General features: G+C 42.1%; 1 protein-coding gene across 1 annotated transcript in view; it reads left to right on the forward strand.

The window, feature by feature from the left end:
- hfm1 (helicase for meiosis 1) overlaps nt 1-25184 on the forward strand; it is a 347154-nt gene that overhangs the window by 104345 nt on the left and 217625 nt on the right. The window contains exons 11-12 of the mRNA XM_048246228.1: nt 15499-15644; nt 15790-15884. Coding sequence (XP_048102185.1) covers nt 15499-15644; nt 15790-15884 — 241 coding nt within the window. The remainder of the gene's footprint in view (nt 1-15498; nt 15645-15789; nt 15885-25184) is intronic.

The following is a 25184-nucleotide window of genomic DNA, read 5'->3' on the forward strand; positions in this document are numbered from 1 at the left end:
TGAGCTTGGTTTATTAGTCTGAAAGACCCAGACCAAGGAGGCATGGTCGGTGACCACAGTAAAGTGACGACCCTCCAGGTAGTATCGCCAACGCTCCAAGGCCCAAACCACGGCAAGACATTCCAGTTCGGTTGCAGAGTAGTTCCTTTCAGCGGAGTTAAGGGAGCGGCTTGCAAAAGCCAGCACTTCTTCCTTCCCAAGTCCTGTTCTCTGGGTAAGCATTGCGCCCAAGCCCACCTCACTTGCATCAGTATAGACTATAAACGGGTAATTGAAGTTAGGATGGCCCAATACTGGAGGAGATACCAGGTGCTGCTTGAGCTCCTCAAAAGCCTGCTGACACTCCTGGGTCCACCGAAACTTGACCCCTTCTCGCTTCAATGCATCGAGTGGCACAGCAATCTGGGAGAAATTGGGGACGAACCGGTGATACCACCCTGCCATCCCGACAAATCTCTGAAGAGCCTTAAGAGTGGTAGGAACTGGGAAGTCTTGCACAGCTTTGATTTGAGTATATATACTTATACAGTAGCCTTATATATATAAGTATAAGTATATATACTCTTTTGATCCCGTGAGGGAAATTTGGTCTCTGCATTTATCCCAATCCGTGAATTAGTGAAACACACACAGCACCCAGTGTACACACAGTGAGGTGAAGCACACACTAATCCCGGCGCAGTGAGCTGCCTGCATCAACAGCGGCGCTCGGGGAGCAATGAGGGGTTAGGTGCCTTGCTCAAGGGCACTTCAGCCGTGCCTACTGGTCGGGGTTCAAACCGGCAACCCTCTGGTTACAGGTCCGAAGTGCTAACCAGTAGGCCACGGCTGCCCCCGGATCTGCCTGGATTCCTTCAGCTGATACAGGGTGTCCCAGAAATTTCAGACTTTAGGCAGAACTGGCTTTTTTTCATGTTCACCGTCAGGCCAGCTTTTCTGAGGGCATCAAGAACCTGCTGGATGTTCTGGAGGTGTTGCTGGACATCTCTGGAATAAATAATGATGTCGTCCAGGTACATAAAGCAGATTTTTCCTTTAAGGTCAGCCAAGACTGTCTCCATTAAACGTTGGAACGAGGCTGGAGCGTTCCGCAGTCCAAATGGCATAACCTTAAAGTGGAATTGGCCTTCTCGGCATACAAAAGCAGTTTTCAGCCGACACTCCTCCGCCATCTCCACTTGCAAATAGCCACTGTTTAGGTCAAGGGTGGAGAAGATGGTGGCTCCTGCTAAGGATTCAAGTATTTCGTGGATGGTGGGTAGTGGGTAGGCATCTGGGAGAGTGATAGCATTCAATCGTCTATAGTCTACGCAAAACTTGCCCACTTTATGTGGTATAATAACAACTGGAGCAGCATAGGGTGATGATGAAGGTTCAATAATGTCGTTGTCCAACATGTCTTGGACCAATCCCTTGACAACAGTTTGTTTTGCTGGAGAAAGCCTGTAGGGTTTTTGCTTGATGGGCATTTCATGGGTGAGAAGAATTTTGTGCTGTAGCACCGTGGTTCGCCCTAGCCTAGTGGTACACACATCATCATTAGTCTGGAGCAGGTTGTACAACAGGTTTTTCCCAACCGGGTTGAGCTGTGCTTGATCAATCACTTCCTCCCATGTGTCCTCTTGCTGCCACTGAGCCGACATGGCAGATGGCGGCACTGCTGAAAAGAAGGCGAAGGTAACAGAGGCTAAACTTTTGACTGGCTGCAACATGAAGTTAAACTTCTCTTGGGGTCTTGAAGGGAACCAGTATTGCTGTTCCAGGACATTGATTTGCATGCCACTACGAGATAAGAAGTCAAGGCCTAATACCATGGGGAAAGCAAGAGACTGAGCAGGTAAGACAACACAAGGCAGAACACATGAATGGCCGGAGACACAGAGGGTAAGTTCAATCCAGCCTAATGGTTGCTTTGCAGACCCATCTGCCAAGAATAATGGCCCATTCCACCATGGATTCAGCATTGTAGAGGTTCTGAGGTCTTTCCACAGGCGCTTGTTCAGACAACACAAGGCAGAACACATGAATGGCCGGAGACACAGAGGGTAAGTTCAATCCAGCCTAATGGTTGCTTTGCAGACCCATCTGCCAAGAATAATGGCCCATTCCACCATGGATTCAGCATTGTAGAGGTTCTGAGGTCTATCCACAGGCGCTTGTTCATCAGGGAGAAAGAAGCTCCAGTGTCCAAAGTGACTGTTCCACTCCAGGCTCCTATGGTCAGAGGCACTGTAAGCTGTCGGGGAACCTTCAATGAACCGTGAGTGAAGGGCATTGGTTCAGAGGCGGAGCAGCAGAGATCACTGTTGTCCAAGTCAGCATGCGTGACCAGAGAGAACTGCGGGTCTGATGACGGTCTGGGTTGATGGAGGTGTACTGGAGGCTTCCCTGGTTTGTAGTTTTTTTGGGTAGGGTGCTTTGAGCAGTTGCCTGGTGGATGGCCAACCTCTTTGCATTTCCAGCAGAACACAGTAGGTTCCTTTGGAGGTGGTGCTTCTTGTCTCACATTTTCTGATTTAGGGGTCGACTTAAATGCAGGCTTTTGACGATGTTCAAACTTCTCTTTATCCTTCTCCAGCTGCTGTCCAAGTCGTACAAGGGCACCTACTGTGCTGACTCTTCCTGTCAACTGGCTAGCCATGCGGGGGTGGATGTTCTTTAGAATCAGCTTAATGACTTCTTCTTCCCCAATGCCAGCCTTCCACTTGCGGCAGAGAGCATGATAACTGTACGCAAAGTTCCGGATTGACTCACCTTAGAGTCGGGTTCGCACTCTATCTTCCAACTCCTCCTGATAATCCTCTGCCAAGAAAGCAGTAACAAACTGGGCTTCAAACTCTGACCACTTACTGACTGTATGCCTTTCAACGTCCCACCAGTCTCGTGCCGTGCCATGCAGAACATTACCCATGGTGGCCAGAAGCTCCTCATCACTAAGTGGGCGTAGGGTAAGAAAATCCTTGCACCTCTCGAGATACAGCAGAGGATCAGAACTGTCGCCCTTCTTGCCAAATGAGGGGAACTCCATTTTAATGGGCATTTTAGCAGTACGTCTATTTGGCTCACCGGTCTGAACAGAGAGGGTGGAACTATGCGGATAAGGACGGCTGGGTTGAGATGGAGTTGTTACCTCCTTCTCCAAAGACGCCACCTGCACAGGTGAGGGTAGTCTGGAGTGAGGCAGGATAGAGGTCCCACTGTCTAAACAGCTGGTTTCAGGGGCGTGGCCTAAGGTGGACATCAGGGAGGTAAGATGGAGTGATTGCTGTTTTACCGAGACCACCTCTGTAACAAGCGAGTCCAGTCGCTGAGTGGTGTGCATGACTTCTCTTTGCAGGTTGTCCAAAGTTAGATCAAATGGTGTAAAAGCTGAATTGACATCATTTAGGACTTCAGAGTGGTGTTTTTTGCAGGCGCCACTGTAATGCATCCATCACCTGGGTTCGAACATAGTTCAAATCAGACTGCAGGACACTGAGGATGTTCTTACGCACTTCATCACATTGGGCTACAATCCGATTCTCCACTGTATACAGCCGTTGTGTTAAGGCATCCATTTTAATTTGGTTCTTCATGAGAGACCTGAATTCTATGAAGGAGGAGCATGGAGGAATCCTGCTGTGCTTGTTGGAGTGCACTCACTCTTTCCAGTAAAGATAGCTCATTAGGGGCACCCCTGGAGCTCCCAGAGGTACACTCCTGCTGAACTGTTTGCTCAGGTTCCAGCATAGCATCTTCAAAGTCTCCAGCATCGCTGACAGATTCAGCAGTGGTAAGCCTAGCCTGCGCTTGTGCATCATTGGTTGGTTGTCCGCTATAAGGTTGCTGGTGGCCATGCTCACTCTGGTGGTCCTCATCTATGCTATGGTCTGCAAACAAGGGCATAGTGCCGTCCATGATTTTATTTGTAGTATATGATTTGACGTTATGAGTTTAAAAAGGGTAGCAAGGGATTGCTTTTGTTGAGTTCATTTGTTTTTATTCTCTTAATTTAATTGTGAGCTTTTGGTCTTAGTAGTGTAGTCTAATATTCACTGTTAATTTTAACTTTGTCCCATCTGGGGTGCCATTTTCTGTAACAATTCTTTAGCTGGTTTAAAGTTATGTTTTATTTTCCAAGTAGTTAATTATAATTATTATTTTTTTAAGGCGTCCCAGGTAGCATAAGCTGCCACTTTCCAACACAAAACGTTACAGGAGCACACAGAGAAAGTGTAGTTATAACATTAACCCATTAGCCCCTTCAGTAAACAGTGAATTCAGAATCAAATTAAATAAATTTGTCTGGCCCTCACCAGAAGCGCCACAATATTCACATACTCATCATAAACATCAAAAATCACCATGAATTCAAACACTCTACAGTTGAAACAGCACAATGACAGATAACAGGAAAACCCCAATGTTCAAATGTCCTTTTGAGTTTTGGCCCATTTAGTACTCCGTAGTTCAATAAAACAATACCATAGTTCGTGAGTTCATAGGCAGTAAATATAACAAAACACTTAGACGTCACTTTTTTTGAGTTCAGTTTTGGAACGGGGATGATTGTTCTTTCAAAAAGGATGGTTGAAAAATATATGAGTATTTCGGAGTTATGGGGAAACGTGGGCATTAGTCAGTGTTTGTGAAACGAAAACAGTTCCTCTGGCAAACGATCAGTGTAGGTGCGATGTGTGCGTTGGTGTGTGCGTAGCAGGGCTTTGGAAACACTGCTCCAGCGGTAATGTCACCGCCGGAGTTACCTTCGGATATGCAGGCCTCTCGGTATGTGGCTGGTTGTGGACTACAGCCCCAGGAAAAGGTGCGCAGGCCGCTCCGTAGGCAACCGGACTCAGGCAGGAAGACAGCGGTCTTCGGAGGAGTGAACGTCGCAGCTCCGCGGTAAGTTTAAATTCCAGATCTTCCGTCAGCGAGGGAATCTCAATTTAAAGCCGTTATGGACTTGACAGCGTAGGCTCACGAAGAGACGTGTTTTTAGCAGTTACTATGCTTTAGTTTGCTTTTCTTTGTTGTAGTTGTGTGTATTGATTGCACTTTTCTAAGACTCAAAAGAAACGGATTATAGTGTTGCTGTAGGCTACGTTCTCACTCCCTCTCTCTTTCCATTGCCTGCATCCAACTATCTTTTAGCTCTGCCGTGGCACTGACTTAATTACAATAACCGCCCCCACCTGGACTGACGATTGCCATTGTTAATTGGTAACTCTCAGCTGAGCACAGGCGAGACGTGGGCCGTCACACCGTGTCAGTGTAAATGCAGTTGACGTTACTCACGACCGATCACTCAGAACCGGGAGATTCCGCTCAGTCCTGACTCAGAGAAATGGGAGGCAGCTATGTCCCAGCTAGCCGAGGATGCGACTCCGGTGGAGGATGTTGCTGCAGTCAGCCTGCACACCTCAAAAGCAGCAGCGGGTAGTTGGCGGTTGGCACTCCGGTGGGAGGCAAAACGCAGTCGTCCTTAGGAGGTCTGGCTCCGGTGGGCCCAGCACCGGAGGCAAAACGCAGTCGTCCCTGGGAGGTCTGGCTCTGGTGGGCCCAGCATCCCGGCTTCACAATCGAGTCCGTCTCGAAGGAGAATGCAACAGAGCTAGCAAGTCAGCTACCCAGGTCAGGATAGCTTCAGCTACAAAATAGCACTGACAAATAGCTAACGGAAAGTCTGACCGGCACTTGACCGGTAACTTAAAAGAGAAGGAGTAAACAAGTACGATGCGCCGATGTTACGGAGTAAGCTACAGGCAGCAAAGTATCCTCTCTTTCTCCAGTGCAAACTCGGAATGATGAGCCTTCTCCTCTCTGAGGAGATGGAGCCTTCACATTACCCGTGATTTCGCGGGCATAAGCAAATAACAAATAATTATTATTATTATTATTTATTTAAAGAGGAATGCCTCTTGAGATGTGGCATCTCATTTTCGAGAGGGTCCTAATCATTGGCTGAGTATACAATTCAAATAAAAGCAAACAAACAAAGACATTTGATTGGTTGACATGTACAGTATTCCATCACAACATAACCATGACAAACCCAAAGCATTGTGGTCATTGTAGTGACAAAAATTAAACAGTGCAGTAATAAACACTAAACAGATTTTACGGGTGCTCACATAGGTATATGATCCAGAAATCGTAATGTTGTGGCTTGGATCAACTTAGTTTATTCCACTTCGAGTGCGCAATGCGTGGTACTTGGACACGATATATGTACAGTGGGCATCGCTTTCAAATGACCACTTCATTCGCGCATTACGCTGCGTGAAGCTGCGTGAAGCTTTAGTACCACTTTCAGCCACTGTGCGTCGCTCTGCCACTGTACATCGCTCTGCCTGCCGTCCCTTACATAATTGTTGCCGAGAGTAATCCCAGCCCTCACAATTCAATAACAAAATAAATCATGCATAATTAAACATTACCTCGATTTAGGCTACTTGGGTATGGCTTAAGGCTTGACTACCGCGAAAATAGAAATCGAAATTTGCTGTCTACATTATTGTCAGTGTTGGGGTTAACGTAACTACATAAAATCAAAACAGTGGTGTGATAATTGAGCCAGTAGAGAAATAACTGTTCAGAATTAATCTGTAGCCTTGGGTAGGCTTCTGCAGAAAACAATGTTGTTGCCGATTTAATACTATCTGGCGGCGTTTTTTAACAGGCTACGCAATAGAGGCTTAGACAACTATGACCCACGTTTTGGTTTAAGTAAATTAATTTGCCCTACTTCTTGACTGCAATGTAGTCAATTGACTGCTTGACATGTCATTTTTATTTTTCTGTACAATAAACAATTACATCTGCTTTATGCCGCAGAATTACATTCATATTTGGCTGACTGCAGACGCCACTTCCCTCCCCATATTCCAAGATTAAGATAGTATGAAGTGCTTTTGTATAGGCTACTATCATAAAAAAATAGTTAAAACGAATAGCTATTTGCAATTTGACAAAACACTGGTCCTCATTTTGCGAATCACGAGGACGATATGAGCCTGTTGCATTTAGTTAGATGTCGAGTCACGCATAATGTTTGAAAACCACTGGCTCGTAATCACAATAATTTAACACACGACAGTTGGATAACCTACTTCATCATGTCCCCATGCCTACATTTTTGTGAGTAGCATAGAGATCGTTAAAAACAATAAAGTATGGCTCTCTCATTTGGGACATCGAAAACTTATATTTTTAATAGACTACCGTCGAAGATGCTGACTTGCAAAAGCCTCGGGATAACACGTTATCTCCACTATCATCAGTCATGCCCCTTGATCAAAGTGGGGAATGAAATAAAAGTTTGAGAACCACTGGCTTAACAAGTTACCTACAGTCCAGAACACAGAATCTGCAATATTCTGATGATCGGCGATGATATCGGCAAATGTTTGTTTTCCAAAGTAAGAATTTCACTTCATCATGCACCTTCGACAATACCTGGCCTACCTGGTATCATTACAAACATTATTCTGTGTCCTAAAACTGGCATATTTTATGGCATTGTGTCATGTAAGTTCATTGCAAAATCTAGAGAAATGTGTGAGGTGGTCAGCGGGGGACAATTGAGACACACATTGGATTGTGCTATTACTTGAACATTCCACACTATCCACAGCTGTGGTAGGCCTATCAGGGGCAGGAGGATTACTGTCAGCGCAGGCTTTATATAAAATTCTTCAACAGAAGGCCTCGAATGATGTCTTGTTTGTGGAGCGCTTTGCTTCGCTTCTGTAATTTCGGCTTCATTGAAAATGAGGGCTTCCCTCAATGACCCTCCGAGAATAAATAAAGGTTGAATGAATGAATGAATGCAGGCTTGTGCCCAAAATAAAGGCATGTGGTTTTGCGCAGCCTACAGTAAATAACAGACCCGCCAGAATATGCGTTATGATGCTTTTTTTACGAGCAAGATGTTTTGGTACCCTACGCACACTGCATGTTCTTAAATAACAATGATCATCAGTAATATTCGACCATTAATTTGGGTAAATGGGCAAAAGCGTGACCACCTTGATTGGCTGATTGGCTGATGATTGTAACGCGGGCATGATTCCAAACACCTCCCTTACGATGATGAGTGACAGGTCTCAGAATGCGTGTGCTACACAAGGACGAAGATGATGAATAACTGGGGCTGTAGGCTATTCACAAAGGCTTTTATCTTACTACTAGGAGTAGGCTACTCCTAAATCGCACTTAAAGATTTTAGATTGGAGTTTTCTCTTAAAAGTTATTCACAAAGCCTTTCAGACAACTCCTAAACTAGGAGTGAGTCTTCGTGGCTATGGATGACGCCATTACTCATGCACGAAGCTTGACTGAAGTGACCACCTTGATTGGCTGACGATTGTAACGCAGGAATTCCAAACATCTCTCTTCGATGATGACTGACAGGTGACAGGTCGGAGAATGCGCGTCGCTACACAAGTAGTCGCGAAGGACGGAAGATGATTAATAACTGAATAAAAAGGCCTTGCCTAAATGAATAAAGAGTAAGGCAAAACAAATAGCTTAGTAGCCTAATGAAACATAGGCTTATGGATTGATGCAGTAGCCTACCTTTGCAACATTATTAAATTAATCTGTCACCATATCCCTAGGCTACGTTTGCAAAGAGGAGAACATTTTAATTTGATTCACAATGAAACGCTACATTTCATTTACATGTTAACAATGAGTAGTTTTGGTTGTTGTTGGTGGCTGTTCCCTCACATTGAAGCTCCTGTTACATAGGCTATTTCAAAACATCGCATAACGTAAAATGCCACAAAAAAAGCTGTTTATGAATAGGTCTTAGTGAGTTAGAGTCCTCTCGACTTAAGCTGTCCCAGACTTAGGTGCTACTTTTAGGTCTAAAATGCTTCGTGAATTACTTTTTGTGAAAAAATTAGGAGTCCTAAAGTTAGGAGTGACACCCATTATTTTTAGGAGTTGCTCCTAAATTCGCCAGTTAGGAGTTACTTTTAGCCTTAAAATTCTTTGTGAATATGGCCCCTGAATAAAAAAGGCCTAGCCTAAATGAATCAAGGCAAAACAAATAGCCTAGTAGCCCAATGAAACATACGGATTGATGTAGTATCTTTGTAACATTATTAAATTATTCTGTTACTATGCCTACGTTTGCAAATTAAAAACATTTTAATTTGATTCACAATAATGTTACATTTAATTTACATGTTGACGATGATTAGCTTACTTTTGGTTGTTGTTGGCGGCGTTATTGCATGTTAGTTATGCCTACAATGCAAAATTGCTTCCTCGCGATTGGAACTTCCTGTAGCTGCATAGGATTTCAAAACCGCAGGTTTGTGAATAGGTCTGTGAGTAAGGAGTCCTCTTGACTTCTTTTAAGCTGAGGTGGGAAGGTGTGATTTTTTGGGGGAAGGGCCGGATTAACTGGGCACAATTGTCTGATGGCCCCCCTTCCCCCCAGCCAACGTGAATCGGGTGGTTAGTTAATAGGTCTATCGTGAAGATTTTTCCTGCCATCTAAGGCACGAGCGCATCTGTGAGGCCAAGCCTCACCAAGTAGCTCGTTTGTTTACAACTAACATTCCATTTAATTAAACTGCTTTATAGGCTATGCCGAAATAGTTTTCAACATTTTGAATATTAGTGTCGGGTGAATTGAAATGTTCTCAAAGTAGCCTTATGGCTGAAAGCTGCTTGGGACACCCCCCCCGTCAAGCAATATAATCATACAAACGCGCTTCCTGCACTCATTGTTTCAAAAGGAGTAATTTTGGCTTTGTCAGAACTGAAGAGCTGTGGACGGCACGGCACGGTATGCCCAATGAAAATAAATTAACGCAACGCAACACAACACAACACAACACAGTCCCCTTCTCTGGCCAGTCACTGACATGAACGAAACACAGAACCCGCTTCTCTCACGGCAGTCACTGACAGTAACCTATAATAAATGCATGGGGAAAAACACTTTCCCATGACAAAGACATCGTAAAACACTGAAAGTTAATATTTTGTCACTAGCAACATTCATCTGTCCTTTGTCAAATGTATTATGTTCCAAGTACCCTATGCGTAATTCTGCTTCATAAAGTTGAACAAATACATTTGCTTATTTCACAGAAAAATATAAATAGCCAGTCTACAGTGCAGAGTTGGTAAATTATGGTAGGCCAACTTGCAGTGAACATACAAACAGGGGAAATTATTTCTCTTGCAGCTGAGTAGCCTCAGGTGCGCACGTAGACATAAGGCCGAACATGCAAGCGCCAATGAATCGTGCTCTCACGACAATCGCGCCGTTAAACTTAAATAGGTTAACATCACTCTAAGTTCGCCTTCAAGCAAGGAAAACGATGATTTGAGGGCAACAGGGCAACACAGAGACAGGCCCGATGGCTATGAGAGTATTAAAATATGGCCCGATGGTTATGAGAGTATTAAAATATGGGATATTCTACGGGAAAACATTAAAACGGCAAGACTGCGGGGAAAGTTAAAATACATGATAAACACAGAAAAAAGTTGGCATGCATTGTTTCGGGTCCCCGCGTGCACAGGGATTATTTGTCATACTATTAATCCCATATGATTATTTGTGAAATTGTGCAAACAGGCGCAACACATTTGAAAAGGAAGGACTGGTAGCATGCAAGCTCACGGGAAAGATTGATTTAAGAACGTTATCACAAAGTGTGTGGCTGTGGCGCTGGCGAAGACAATTGGCAGGGGGGTCATGTCTTTTTTAACAATTCTGTCGGAGGGTCATTGAACAATTTCTAGCAGGCAAGAGAGGGTCATGCAACTTCCAACTGAAGCACTCAAAATTCCCTCCGTGGCCCCTTCAATAAATAACGATCAGTCCCTAGATTGCTGCTGGGCTATATGTCTTGGTTCTGTTAACAACTCATTGTCAAACGCATAGCCTATCTCAAGGGTTGCATCTATTACAAACAAACATGCAATGTGAACGCCTGGGATTGGGGAGAGCACTAAATGCTCTACTGAATAAGCACGAAGTCAAACCTTTAAATGAAAAACACTCTTTAATAATCCAAAAAAATAATACAGTAGGCTTATAAACCCGAAAAAAAAACAGTGATTTTTTTTCATAATCACTTTGGAGGGTCATAGAAAAATGTATTGCTGGCGAGGTAGGGTCACGCCTTTTGGACTAATGCTCCCAAAACTCCTCCGTAGCCCCTTAAATAAATAACTAACAGTCCCTAATGAAGTAAACTTGTGACCATCAAAAATCGCTTATCGCCTGTAACTCCGCGATAACAGGACGTAACAGGAGGGCATTTGGCTGAGCAACGGAGGTTAATACTCTATATTTTGTCCAAATGATGTCTGTCTATCATCGGTGCACTCGGAGAAAACCAGAATGTTTAATTTGTCCTGCGTCTCTACGGTTGCAAACGGGATTCACTCGCTGTTAACCAAATATTCCTTTATCAGGGCAGGGCAGGCATATTTCTGGCTATTACATTATTTCTAAACCAGTCTGCTAAAGTCTGTAGTGAAGTCTGTGTAGGGTTTTCCAGGCTCCATTTCTTTTTTGAGACACCCTGCTCACTTGAGCCATCTACCGTTGTTTGGGTTGTTGCAGCGCCTCACTGGAAAAATACAAATTAAAGTCGCGTGATACCGCGTGATCCCACGTGCGGACCGCGAGTGAAGCTGGCCAAGTCGAAGCACTGCCCACTGTAGGCTAATGATTTTTTAATTAGTGCAGTTGTGTTGTAATCCCTATAGCCTAGCCACTGTCACGCTCTGCCACTACTGTTTTTGTTATTAATTACAGAAGATACAGGCGTAAGATTCTTGCCATTTCGATGGATAAGCACTTTTACCTCGCATTCGCTGGAGATTAACTTTCTTTAAATTAATTTGATGATTTCAATTATTAAACTTTGGAGCAGGTTCGAGTATGAATTGATCCACAAATGAGTTTTCATTGTTATTAATATTGTGGGATAGGCCATTTTGTCTTTGCGGAGGTCTGCGCTCTCTAATGGCCTTCTAGTTATCATATTAAAATGAGTGTGATTGAGGGAGGAGAAACGGTGGAGTGTAATGCTCGTGCATGTGCGCTTAATTTCACGTTAATTGGGATGTACAAAGAAAAGCTGCGTGGAATGCTGCGTACGCACAGTTTCATACATCAGGATTTTTTTGGATACTTTTCAGGTTTGCACGCACGCAATGTTTTAGTATGAAATCCACGCAAGTCTTTGTACATGAGGCCCCAGGTGACTGTGTAACCGATTGGCCGAAGGAAGCTATTAATGCTTGGGAAAATATCCTTTGAACACCGCTTTTCTTTTGATGGCGCGTCCATAATGCGCGCTGGCTGTGTTTTAACGGGTGCAATGTCAGGCTAGTGCAAGACGGCGAAGCTTAGATTTTAACATGGAAACATTTTCATCATAGCTTGCTATTCAGATAAGCTATTTGGTTTGGCAGGTTAGAATGATAAGAATGGACAAAGTAATGGTAAGCGTGAAAGTATATTTAGGTGGAAAATATTTTAGGTGTGCCAGGGCGACGATTGGGTGTTGAGTATTGTGACTTATCACACAAATAGCTAATTTTTTCGTTTTCATATTGGGGTTTCAGGGAGATACCTTAATTTATTTAGAGAGTGAATAAACTTGTGAAACAGAAGTATCATCATGTATTACATTGATTTCAACAATGTTACTGTATTCTAAATTCCAACTATTTAAAATGTAACGGAATGAGAATACAGTTACTCATAATTTGTATTCTGAATACGTAACGCCGGTACATGTATTCCGTTACTCCCCAACACTGAGCATGGTTTAATGGAATACCTGTTCCATACGGTCTCTTGTGCAAGTAGATTCCTTCAAATGCGGCGCTGACTATCAAAATACTAATGCGCTGTTTGAAGTTGCTCTGCTTGCTGTTAAAGGCAATGACAGATGTCCCTTTCATTGGTTTAAATGATGTTACGCCTTTTTGCACCAGGCACCTGACGTTTGATAACAAAACCACCCCCAATGTGGACTGGACAAACCCCTAGCAGTGACCATGCATTTTAGATAAATTAACAAATGTAGTTAACTAATGTAACTCATGTAGCTTAAACTTAACCTTAGTAACCGCAGTAAAGTAGGCTAGAAAATGTTAGGAAAGGAGGTTTGAGTTGTGTGTAGACATGAGCACACATCACAGATTATTAACCTACTTTAAGCATTACAGTTAATATGTTTTATTATTATTTATTTATTTATTTATTTATTTATTTATTTATTGGGGCGGGGTATGGGGACCCATCACAACTGGCCCATTGTATGCTACACCCTGCTTGTACCAAGTATAGTTTTTGCTGCCCATCTATTTACAAAAGACAAAAAGAAAGAATAAATATAGCCGCAAGCGGCAATGGCGGGCCCGAGCACCTGCGGGCCGCAACCCGTGACATTTCGGAATCCAACAAAGCACCGACGTGGTCCGTTTGTGAAAAGTACATATTTGATGCGTGGGTTATTTGTTTTTGTATTTTATTTTCTGGCACATTTACTTGCTTGGCCAGATGGGGGCGCAATGCAAGGCAGGCCCATTGGGTGTCACCATAATCATAATATATATTAACCTGAGAAATTTCAGACCCTTCATTTTGAGCAAAGAACATTTGATACACTTTTTGGTTGGCCAGATGGTGGCGCTATGTTAGGCATGGAAATTAGACATGTGAATATCATCACAATAATGATATCCAAAATTTGTGTAAACTTTAAGATCAATCACTTAAGGCATTGTCCATTTCTGGCACATTTCCTGCTTGACCAGGTGGTGGTGCTATGCCAGGCAGGCCCATAGGGTCTCTGGATATCATCATAATTATAATATCTATTAACCTGAGAAGTTTCAGACCATTCATTCAAAGCATAGAGCATTTCTGGCATATTTCCTGTTTGGCCAGATGGTGGCGCTATGCTAGGCATGTGAATTATATGTGTGAATATCATCACAATAATGATATCCAATAGTTTATAAAGTTTCAGATCAATCACTTAAGGCATTGTCCATTTCTGGCACATTTCCTTCTTGGCCAGGTGGTGGCGCTATGCCAGGCAGGCCCATTGGGTGTCTGAATATCATCATAATCATAATATCTATTAACCTGAGAAGTTTCAGACCATTCATTCAATGCACTGTGACTTTATGACACATTTCCTGTTTATATGGTGAGATATTAAAATCATGACATATTACAACATATCAAAAATCCCTTCGCAATTTAACATCAGCAACATCTTGGCATCATATTTGCCAAATTTCACATGAATCTGACAAACCGTCTAGGAGGAGTATGTTAAAATTGATCATGTGACATCAGTGTTATTGCCATTCTTTCTGTTGCCAGGTGGGGGCGCTATGCCAAATACGCATTATGGGCATGTCAATATCATCACTCCCATGGTATTCAAAGACCTGTGAAATTTAAAACATTTCAAGCCATGCATGGTGAATTAAGACACATTTATTGTTTATGTGGAAGGGTATTAAAATTCATAGTTTTGCCATTTCGTCAAATTACATATCAAAAAAAGCTTCACAATTTAGAATCAGAAGCATATTGGCATCATGTATGCCAACTTTCACATAAATCGGATCAACCGTCTAGGAGGAGTACGTTAAAATTGATCATGTCCACAGTGCACAAAATCCCAATTACCTCACTTCCTGTGGGCGTGGCTAATGGCATGTTAATACAAAAGTTGATTGTTTTTGGGAGTTACACATACCCACCAAATTTGGTGTGTGTATCTAAAACTATATGCCAACCACAAGTCACAGTGACATAAGGGGGCGCTATGGCGTTCCTGGGCCAAGGCTTTTCCCCTGTGTATTCACGGTACCTCTTGATGTGTGTGCCAAATTTCATGCGTTTTTACCAATGGGAAGCACCTCTTTTGGCATCACAATTCATCACATTTTAGTCCGCACAAAATCCCAAATACCTCACTTCCTGTTGGGCGTGGCTAATGCATTGTACATACAGAAGTTGTTCATCTTGGGGAGATACACACACCTACCAAATTTGATGTGTCTAGCTGAAAGTATGTGCCAACCACTGGATCAATCACCTAAGGGAGCGCTACTGAGTCCCTGGGCCACGCCCGGGGCCAAGCCTTTATGCCTGTGTAGCCATTGTCATACCAGATGTGTGTGCCAAATTCCAAGTCTTTTCATCCATGGTAACCATCTCAAACATAGCAAAAAGGTGAACAAATAATAATAATAATAATCCTTTCAAAAACAATAGGGCTTCGCACCTCTCGGTGCGCAAGGCCGTGCTGGCCTCGCGCACCGTCGGTGCTCGGGCCCTAATAATCTGTATGAAAGCATTATGGTTCATCCAGCTGCTTGGGCCGCTAATAATTATCTATATTTGTTTGTGATAATGCAGATGGATGTGTAAAAGTCTCAACATAAATATGATGAGAAAGGTTTACATGTAGCAAATCATTATTTCATGTTACCTGATTGTAGTCACTACAAGCACTCTGGCAATGGGAATGAACCTTCCAGCTCATCTTGTGGTGATCAAATCCACGGCACACTATGTAGGGGGTACATGCCAAGAGTACAGTGAGGCAGATATTCTTCAGATGACTGGTAGAGCAGGCAGACCACAGGTAAGAGATAATGTCTAAAACATCTTGTACAAATGCCCAACCACTAATATTAGAATGACATGTCTGATTTTTTAAATGTGTTATGTTTACCGAGTCTGTACTTGCAGTATGCTTACAGTAACAAAACTGTGCTGTTTTTTTCTAGTTTGACACTTCAGCAACTGCCGTGATTATGACAAAATTGCAAACAAAAGACAAATACACCAAGGTATTAAGTGGAGCAGAGACTATCGAGAGCAGGTATGTTTACTGGAGCATCTCAGCATCTTTTTAGAATGCCCTTGTAAATGGATTGCTAATTGTACAGAACATGTATAGCTCCAGAATACTGCAGAAACTTCCCAGCACTCAATTCTATTCAGAATGTGAGTCTGATACTGCACAACTGGGACGTGATAATGGGGTGTGTTTCAACTGATACATGGGAATCATTGTTTTCTAGAGTTAATGCGCTGTCAATATCTTGTACAACAGACGCAATAGCGACACCTAAACCTCTACTGTAGCTTCTCTAGTGGCAAGCTTATTGTTGTAAACAAAGTTGGCCGAAGTACGCTCAGGTCACATTAATGAATAGGCACCATTGCTAATCTGTCCATCATTATATGAAGCCCACCCGGACGATTTCAGCGAGTTTCACACGGGCATAGAAGCAATGGAGCAAGTCCACACCAAATTTCCCGACCTCGGGCCCTATCATGACAGTCAAAAGCGCATCGTCACTTGTCAAAAGCTTATTCAAATTTAGTAGGATGTCCAGTCCACATTGGGAGGGATTTTTTTAACCAGTCATGGGTGTGTTTGGGGCGTTACATCATTTAAACCAATGAGAATGACATCTGTCATTCCCTTTAACGGTGCAAAGCGTGATGTCAAATAAATGCATCGGTATTTTGACATTCAACGGCGCATTTGAAGGAGGCTGCTTGCCTTCACGCATTTGCACTCCTCTATTATTTGAACTCATTGGCAAAGTGAAACTAACTTCACCATGGTGTCAGTCAACAACAAGACAGTTATGCAGTTACTTTCACTATTGACTGACAATGCCAAAACATAGGCTGGAAAAAGCAACACTTACCCTAAAATTGCTCAAATGACTGAATAAAACAACATTCATCCTGCAGAGGAGTTGCTTAAAATATCGACAGTGCGTCGTCTTCAGCTGTGCTCCATACATGTCTTTCACCTCTTCCCTAATCATTTTAACCGTCATTACCAATTTGCAAATGATGATGAAGAACTACTCATCATGAGATGTACAGTATTTAATAATATCTTTATTCTAATTATGTTTCCCATTGTAATCGTGCAATTTGTAATGTTTTGCATGGACATGCGCTGGTGTGTGTTCATGGATGATAGAAGGATGGTGCGTTGTGCACCCGCCAATTTGACTGTTGACAATGCGCTCTTAAAATAGCATATAAACAACTCGCCATAGACTTCTGACCAGATGTACAATAGCGATTTTTAGACAATGCGCCAGGCCACTCCCTAGGTTGCTAATTACCACACCCCTGGGCGCATTTTTTAAAAAAATAAACGTGCAAAATAAGGAATTAAACTTTGCGCCGGGTGGTAAATCGAGTTTTACGCCATGCGCCAGTGTGCAAAATACAACCCCTCAAGTTTTGTGGACAGGGTTAAATTTGGGCTGGCTTCCAGGCTGCCATCTCAGTGTTTGGAGGTCCAATAGGGGTGCTGCAAACAGTTAATTCCTGCTCCATTCACTTATTGTAAGCAGACCTTCATTGTGGCTGAGTCGGGGTAAGTATGTTACAATGCAACACCTGAAAGTTACACTTTTCTCAGTTTCTTCTCTTTTTCTACCAAGCAGCCATATATAGCACCTTCCACATTGTTTTTACAGCTGCTGGAATCGAGACAGAGTGTGACTTTGGAAGTCCGCCACCTTAGATCTGATGTCTGACGGCGTTGTTGGCTGGGTGTCTGAATGGATTGTACGATCGCCGTTCTTTCGTAGCCCGGAGCTCTCTGAACTCTGTGCCATGCTGCAGTCCCTGTCAGGTCCCAGGGACTAGAGATGCGCTAGAGATATTTCAACCGTAACCGCATAGCAAAACTTATCATCCATCCGCCATCCATCCGCACCAACGTTTTTTGACCAATTTTCAAAACCGCACCCGCCCGCCATCCGCTGGTTGTTTTAATGTATATGGGTGATGCGGTGCTGCTGACGTGAGGCTAAAAAGCTTGTGCCCGTTCTAGAAAGACTGTTCTGCAACACTGTCTATGTAAGATATGCCCATTTAAATCATATGAATCCTCTGACACAATAAGCAAAGTGCAAAGACAATAAGCAAGGTGGTTCAGTGAGTAGGCCTATTGTGTAGGCTAATATACTGTTGAAGTAGGTCTAATTGTTTTTTTAGCTAGGTGGTCCATGCATTTTTTTATTGGTTAAGTGGTCCTTCGTCTGAAAAAGTTTGAGAAACACTGTTGTAGCCTATCCCCAGAATATCAGCAGCAAACTCAGTCTCTGTCTTGCAAAAGTCTCCAAATAAAACGCACATCGGCCTGTAGCCTACAATTTTATCATTGTAATAAAAAACGTAATTTGGCACATCATTTCAACATGCTGCTATTTAGCCTACTAATTAATGCCTATTGTACTTTATTTTTTGCAAAAAGAAAGAAATCCTTAATAAAATAACAAGTCATTCACATTATAGGCTACTTTACGTACTGTCATGTCAGGGTGACACTATGACAAGCCTGTTCTGAAGAAGACTCCCATTAATTTTGACTGCATGGGAAGAGAGCGTCTTTTTCAGACAGACAGCGCAATTCATTTTATACCAGCAGGCCGATCGGACAAACTATGGCGCCTCGATATTAAAGAAAAGCCGACTCTATTCATTCCGAAAGTCCACCGCACAGCAGTGCAACGTGCATGTTCACATTTTTAGTAACAACCGCCAAACTTGCTTGCTTGCCTTACACATCTAAGTTTTCCGACTATTTTTCTTACCTTCTTTTTTCCACTGTGGATGTTACTGAGCTTGTAGAAGTTTTAGCTCTTACATTCTGAGCATCTCGCACTGCCATTGCCCGATGTCAGTTCTGAGTCATATCACTCCATAATCTGTCTCCCTTTTAAATGCCTATTCCCTGAATGGTAGGCTACAATGACTATGTGTTTTATATATAATATCGAAACAAAATAACCCAGTCAGTCTCATCTACGAGATGTTTAGGCCTCCTCCAATACTAGCAGCTGGGCTCATAGGTTGCAGATTTGCTTAGTGGCCTACCAAGGCTCTGCAACGAGACGCGACATGGGAGATGAATCATCGGTCAACTTGCACTGTAGCCTATTCTACTTTCTTATTGCACACCGCGAACCGCGCATCTCTACCAGGGACTTTTCAGTTGCAGTTACTGCTTTTGGCTACTAGTCCTCATTTGCACCTTTTTTTTGTAATTTTCGGCTCATGTGTTTGAGTGATTACACCTGTGATTGTTAATGGATCAGGGTATTTAAGAGCCTATTTAGGTATTTAAGAGCCTGTGTGCCACCTGTTTGAGAGTTCTCCTGTGTGCCACCTTTATCGTAAGTGTACTCCTGTTTTGTAGGGATGGGCAAAGCGAGGCTTTATGAAACACTGAAACGTTTGAAGCAATTGTGCCGAATTGTTCCGAAGCTTCGAAACAATTCCGACACCTCAGAGCTGTTTAGGGTGTAACAAATCTGTCAAATACTGGAATGTATTGGAAATGTAGTCTTTAAAGTTCGTGGCTCGCTGTGTTACCTGTGTTCAGTCTTTGTCAAAAGCTAAGCAGTGATGCTCTTGGTCAATTACTGGATGGGAGACCACATGAAGTGAAAAAGAATCTTATTGCTGCTGCTAGTGTTCTCTAACAATTTCTTCTTATAAAAACTCTCGATGTCGCAATGTGTTTGCTTTTTGACCATTCTAAGAGTTTAGTTGAAATTGTGTGGTTAATGATGAAGTAAGAAAACATATAAACAGATAGATCTGAAACAATACCTTACAAATCAAACAGCCTTGGCTACCGTGCAAAAAAACACCCTCACTAACCACTAGACCATCATGGTTACTGTTTAAGAAAAATCTACACTGTTGAACACAGTGAAAGTGCGGGCACGCCTGCTGACACCGGCACCGAAGATTCACTTAACTTTGGTCACATGACATGGGGATTTTGAACGATGTTTCGAAGCAGTGGTCACATGACATGGCTGTTTTGAACCACGTTTCGAAGCAGTGTTTCACTTGTGCTTTGATGCCTCGGCACTGATTCGAGACTCCCCGAGGCGGCCAGTTCACGGAGTTGTAGCTTTTGGGCTGCTCCTGAGCTACCCATATGTTGTGTGGGCAGATCCTCGCTTTGCACATGTGTGTTTGTTTTAATAAAGCTCTTTCTTTGCATAAATGTGTTCCTGGCAAATGTTCCTTTCCTCTATAAATTCATTCATGTCCTTGATGGTAATAATAGTGTAGCATAGGATAACACGACATGAATATACAGCATAATAACATATAATAGGAATAAATATATATATATATATAATATACAGTGGGCATCGCTTTCAAATGGTCACTTCAGTCGCGCATTACGAGGCGTGAAGCTGCGTGAAGCTTTAGGACTACTTTTAGCCACTGTACATCGCTCTGCCTGCCGTCCCTTCTGAAAAAGCTCGATTTACCTCGATTTAGGCTACTTGGGTATGGCTTAAGGCTTGACTACACGGGTGGTAACGAAATCGAAATTTGCTGTCTACATTATTGTCAGTGTTGGGTTAACGCAACTACGCAAATCAAAACAGTGGTGTGATAATTGAGCCAGTAGAGAAATAACTGTTCAGAATTAATCTGTAGCCTTGGTTTCTGCGACGTTTTTAACAGGCTACGCTATAGAGGCTTAGACAACTATGACCCACGTTTTGGTTTCGTAAATTAATTTGCCCTACTTCTTGACTGCAATGTAGTCAATTGACTGCTTGACATGTCATTTTTATTTTTTCTGTACAATAAACAAATACATCTGCTTTATGCCGCAGACTTACATTCATATTTGGAACTTACATAGTCCAATGCATCGTTACACTACGTTAGTGTTTCCCAAAACCATAGTAGCAACGAACGTTCGCAACCACTATCGTAAAGTTGTGTAGTTACAACTACACCTCTCGACCTGTGGTAGAATGCTAGTAGAAGCATATTCCAGGGATCTTCATGTCAAAAGATGTCACTGACGCCAGTTATTTGTTTGCAAATTAATAATTATAGATATATTTAGGTTTCTAATTGATATTTACTTCTAACCACCATACATCCATATTTTAAAATGCCCAAGGCAGAAAATACATAAATTAAAAGTCAATTTGCAGCCATGTGCACGTAAGTAAAAGTCACACACCTGCAGATAATAATAAGGTGGTGCGCACTTTCTGACGAATCAGCTGAGAATATGTAGCCTTTGATTTTCATGGGGGTCCTTGTTAGTTTACGCAAACCAAGCCAAGAAGGCTGATTCTGATTTTGATAATATGATCTGCACAAAAGATAAACTTAGGTAAACAACAATGTCAATATTGTTGTCAAAATCTTAACCCAGATTTGAACTCTTGGACAGGGGACTGGCAACTGCTGTGCAACGGCGGCTGTTAGTAAACGGCATCCTGTTAGTAAAAAGCTAACCTCCGTAGTTGTACGGGAAACGCACCCCAGATCAGCTTGTAGGCCATTAGCAATCTTTTTTTTTTATTTTATGAAGCCTACACAGTAGATCACATGCCACATTCTCACTTTCAATACACAGATGCAATAGCCATTGGTCAAGTATTGAGTATAAAGCAATTAAGATAGTATGAAGTATTTTTTGTATAGGGTACTATCATAAAAATTTGTTAAAACGAATAGCATTTTGCAACTTGACAAAACACTAGATTAAAAATCGTAGGCACAGGAGAAAACTTGTACATCCATTGGTCCGTGGGGAGATCACATGCAATTCATAGACCCTTGGGAACAAATGTCCGATGCCCCCCTGCCCCCCAGCCAACGGGAATCGGGCGGTCAGTTAATAGGCCTATCGTGAAGATTTGTATTGCCATTTAAGGCACGAGCGCATCTGTGAGGCCAAACCTCACCAAGTAGCCTGTTTGTTTACAACTAACATTACATTTAATTAAACTGCTTATAGGCTATGCCGAAATAGTTTCAACATTTTGAATATCAGTGTCGGGTGATTTAGGAAATGCCTTATGGCTGAAAGCTGCTTGGGATCCCCCCTGTCAAGCAATAACCATACGAAAAGTTAAAAACAGATGACATGATGCGCGTCACTGACCTAATGCGCAAATAATATAGCCTAGATATTCCAATATATTCGAATACATGTGTTTATTTTAGAGGGGATATTCGAACGTCATTTTTGAGCAATTTTGACAGCCCTAGTCCACTGTAGGCTACGCCAAGGTATTAACACCTTCCACCTAACCCCGGTGAGTGGGGGTCGCTATAATGCGTGTGAAATAGCACCATTGAGTAGCCTATGCAAAAAAGCCTTAAAATTGTTCCGGTGTTGTGTGCCTTCTGGTTTCTCCACCTACTGGTTTCCTTGCGCATGCATGCGCTGCAGCAGTTGTCAGACATTCACAAACAAGTTGTTTTAGGCGGTTTGAAGTCGCTTTTTCATAAGCCATGAGCTAGGCTACATTACAGCCACTGGGACAAAAAGACATGTAAAAAATATATATTTTGAAAACTAGCATTAAACTGGATTCGATCCCGCAAAAGCAACACATGCGTGACTCTCTCCATCCTGATTCCCTACTCTTTGAGCCAACTAATATGTTACGCGAATCAATTAACTATTGTAGGCTACCATTAATTAATAACGTAGGCAACAGGTAACATGTTGTCCAGGCTATCTGAAACAAGGGGTTGCCTCTCATCTACAACAACTTGTTACCTTGGGCTGCTACTGTCATCAGTGCACTGTGCACAGTAGGCCTATGCTACTCTTTGTGGTTGATCAACTAAAAATAACAGATGTATTTGGTGATGACACTTATTGTAGGCCTAGCCCAGAGGAAAGAAAATGTTAAAATGAGAGCTCCTCTCTTTCTCAATTGTTTCTCCTAGACAATAATGAGATCACAGTGATATAAAAATGAGATTGCTTTTGTCTCCCGCTTCTCAGGTTTGTCTCTGGAGCAAAAGAGTTAAGTTATCTCAGTGTAGACTCCCTTTAATATACAAATGAGATCTCACCAATATTTTAAATAACGCTCAGTGTTGTCTAATTTATACATCTCATTTACTCAGGCTGATCCACCAGAGAGCTCTCTCTGTAAACTCATGCAATTCTCATTTCAGATCTTTTTGGTAAATCTCAGATTAGGCTCCATCAGTTCTGTAAAAGAGATCTCTTCACAAGCTTGAACCGTTCTCATTCTAGTCATCTAAAGTTTAGTCCTTTTTTGATTTACAAAAGAGATCTCAGCAAAGGCTTATACAATACTCAGACTTGCTCAATTTATATATCTCATATTTTACTCAGGCTTATTCATCAGAGAGCTCTCTAAGTGAACTAATGTAATGCTCATCCAGACCTATTTGTTTTATAAATTAGTCTGATCTGTAAGAGCTCTAGCTGTTGTACAACAATTCTCAAATGATTTTCATTGGCTTATTTGTTTTTTAATTGCACATATTTTCAAGTTCACATTTGCAAACAGTAGGCCTAACCATGTGATGTGACCACCACACATGACGATGCTCTGACAGACCTCTGAAGTTCGCCTACAAAAAAGCTACCATCTATGCCCATATAAGGAGATCACCTGTTAAATTCTCAAGAGGGAGGCAATTTAAATCGAGGAGGCAGACGCGTTTTCCTGAACGCACTTTTGTCTTCAACCTTCGGTAGATATTATACTCAATGGTACGTGAAGGCTATACAATTTGATTTTTTGCTACCCCAGAGCTAACTTGCGACTTGTTAGCAAGTTAGAGAAATCAAGATTAGACTCCAGAGGTCTATGATGGTCGGACGTGACAAACTCGTGTGCAGAAGACTCCTACCAGAAAATGCAGTCTAGATTTGGCGCCCAGTGAAACCAAGTGAAACGGTGTGTGGGTATGAAGGATTGTGCAGAACTTGCCACCACGAAAACTCAGAGAAGGTACATTAACATTTTGGTAATTTGCTAACGTTCTTGCATATTTTCAGACTCAATATATCATTGAACAACCTGACGAAGCAGCACATAAAGTTAGCTAGCTAGTTAATGTTAGCTACCTTTAAGTTACATCACTGGCTGTGCTGCTTGTATATAAAGCTAACGTTAGACAATTTAACGTTGCTAGCTTACTTTTGCCTTATACAGCTTTAGTCTGTATGTTTTGAATGGTGTTAAACCATGCTGTAGCCAAATGCACGGAATTTTAAAATGTCTTTGGGATGTCAGTCAAGATGACGAAGCTAACGTTATTGCCACTGGTTTAAACTGGTTCCAGCTCAATTCCACTGAAAAGAGGCCGGCAGCTTCTTAAAAAATTGGAAGACTACGCTAGACCATCAGATCAAATTGCTGAACAAACAGCGTACCAAAATGGTAAGTATATTTTCCCCCACAATATGTTCTCACTTTTGTTTAACCTGCTATAAATTACAGCATATTGTAACAGGAGTGAAAGGGCATTCTTGTAACCCAGGTAAACTAGGAAGTAGCGTTGCTCTTGATTAGGGATCGAAAATAGGCAAGTCAGCATCTGCAGTCATGAATAACTTACCAGTCAACATTTCTTTTGCAATTAATAGAATCTGTAGCATGCAAATCAAACCAGCTATTAGCCTAACTGAAATAAAACCATGATATATCTAGGTATGGTGAATTACAAAGGCCAAGGGAACTTTATCAGGATGCATAGTATCCTGAGTCCATTCAATAACTGGCCTTTAAAAATAAAAATCTGCCTGCCTCTATGGGATTTTAACATAGGGGGTTCCTTATACTTACTTACTTATACCCCCTTTATTTTAAGGAATAACAGTTATTAATTTACGATACCTGGTTCATTCACAAAGAATATTGGTGTGTTTTTTTAATTGAGGCATTTATTTTTTAATTGAGGCATTAAGATTTTTCCAACAGATGATTTATTGTATTCCTCTGGTTGTCTTAACTTATGCACAGTTGATGGTTTTATAAAGACACCCCTACACCGATAAATAGTTAATGTAGACTGTCACACAATGGTAAGTGGAACATTGGCCACAGCTTGTAACAACTTCATTTTCATCAACAAATATTGTTGTATGGTGTATACCAGGGATCACCAAATGGCGGACCGCGATCCGAGTCCGGACCGTGACGTGATCCTATCCGGACCCAGACCATAATAGCCTAATTTAGATTTTCACGTAAGTCAAGTCAAGTCAAGTTTATTTATATAGCACATTTCATACACAGAGGTCATTCAATGTGCTTTACATAAACAAAACCAAACAATAATAACAAATAAAAGCATAGAAGGGCAA

Source organism: Alosa alosa, chromosome 1 (assembly GCF_017589495.1).
Source record: "Alosa alosa isolate M-15738 ecotype Scorff River chromosome 1, AALO_Geno_1.1, whole genome shotgun sequence".
NCBI lineage: Eukaryota > Metazoa > Chordata > Actinopteri > Clupeiformes > Clupeidae > Alosa > Alosa alosa.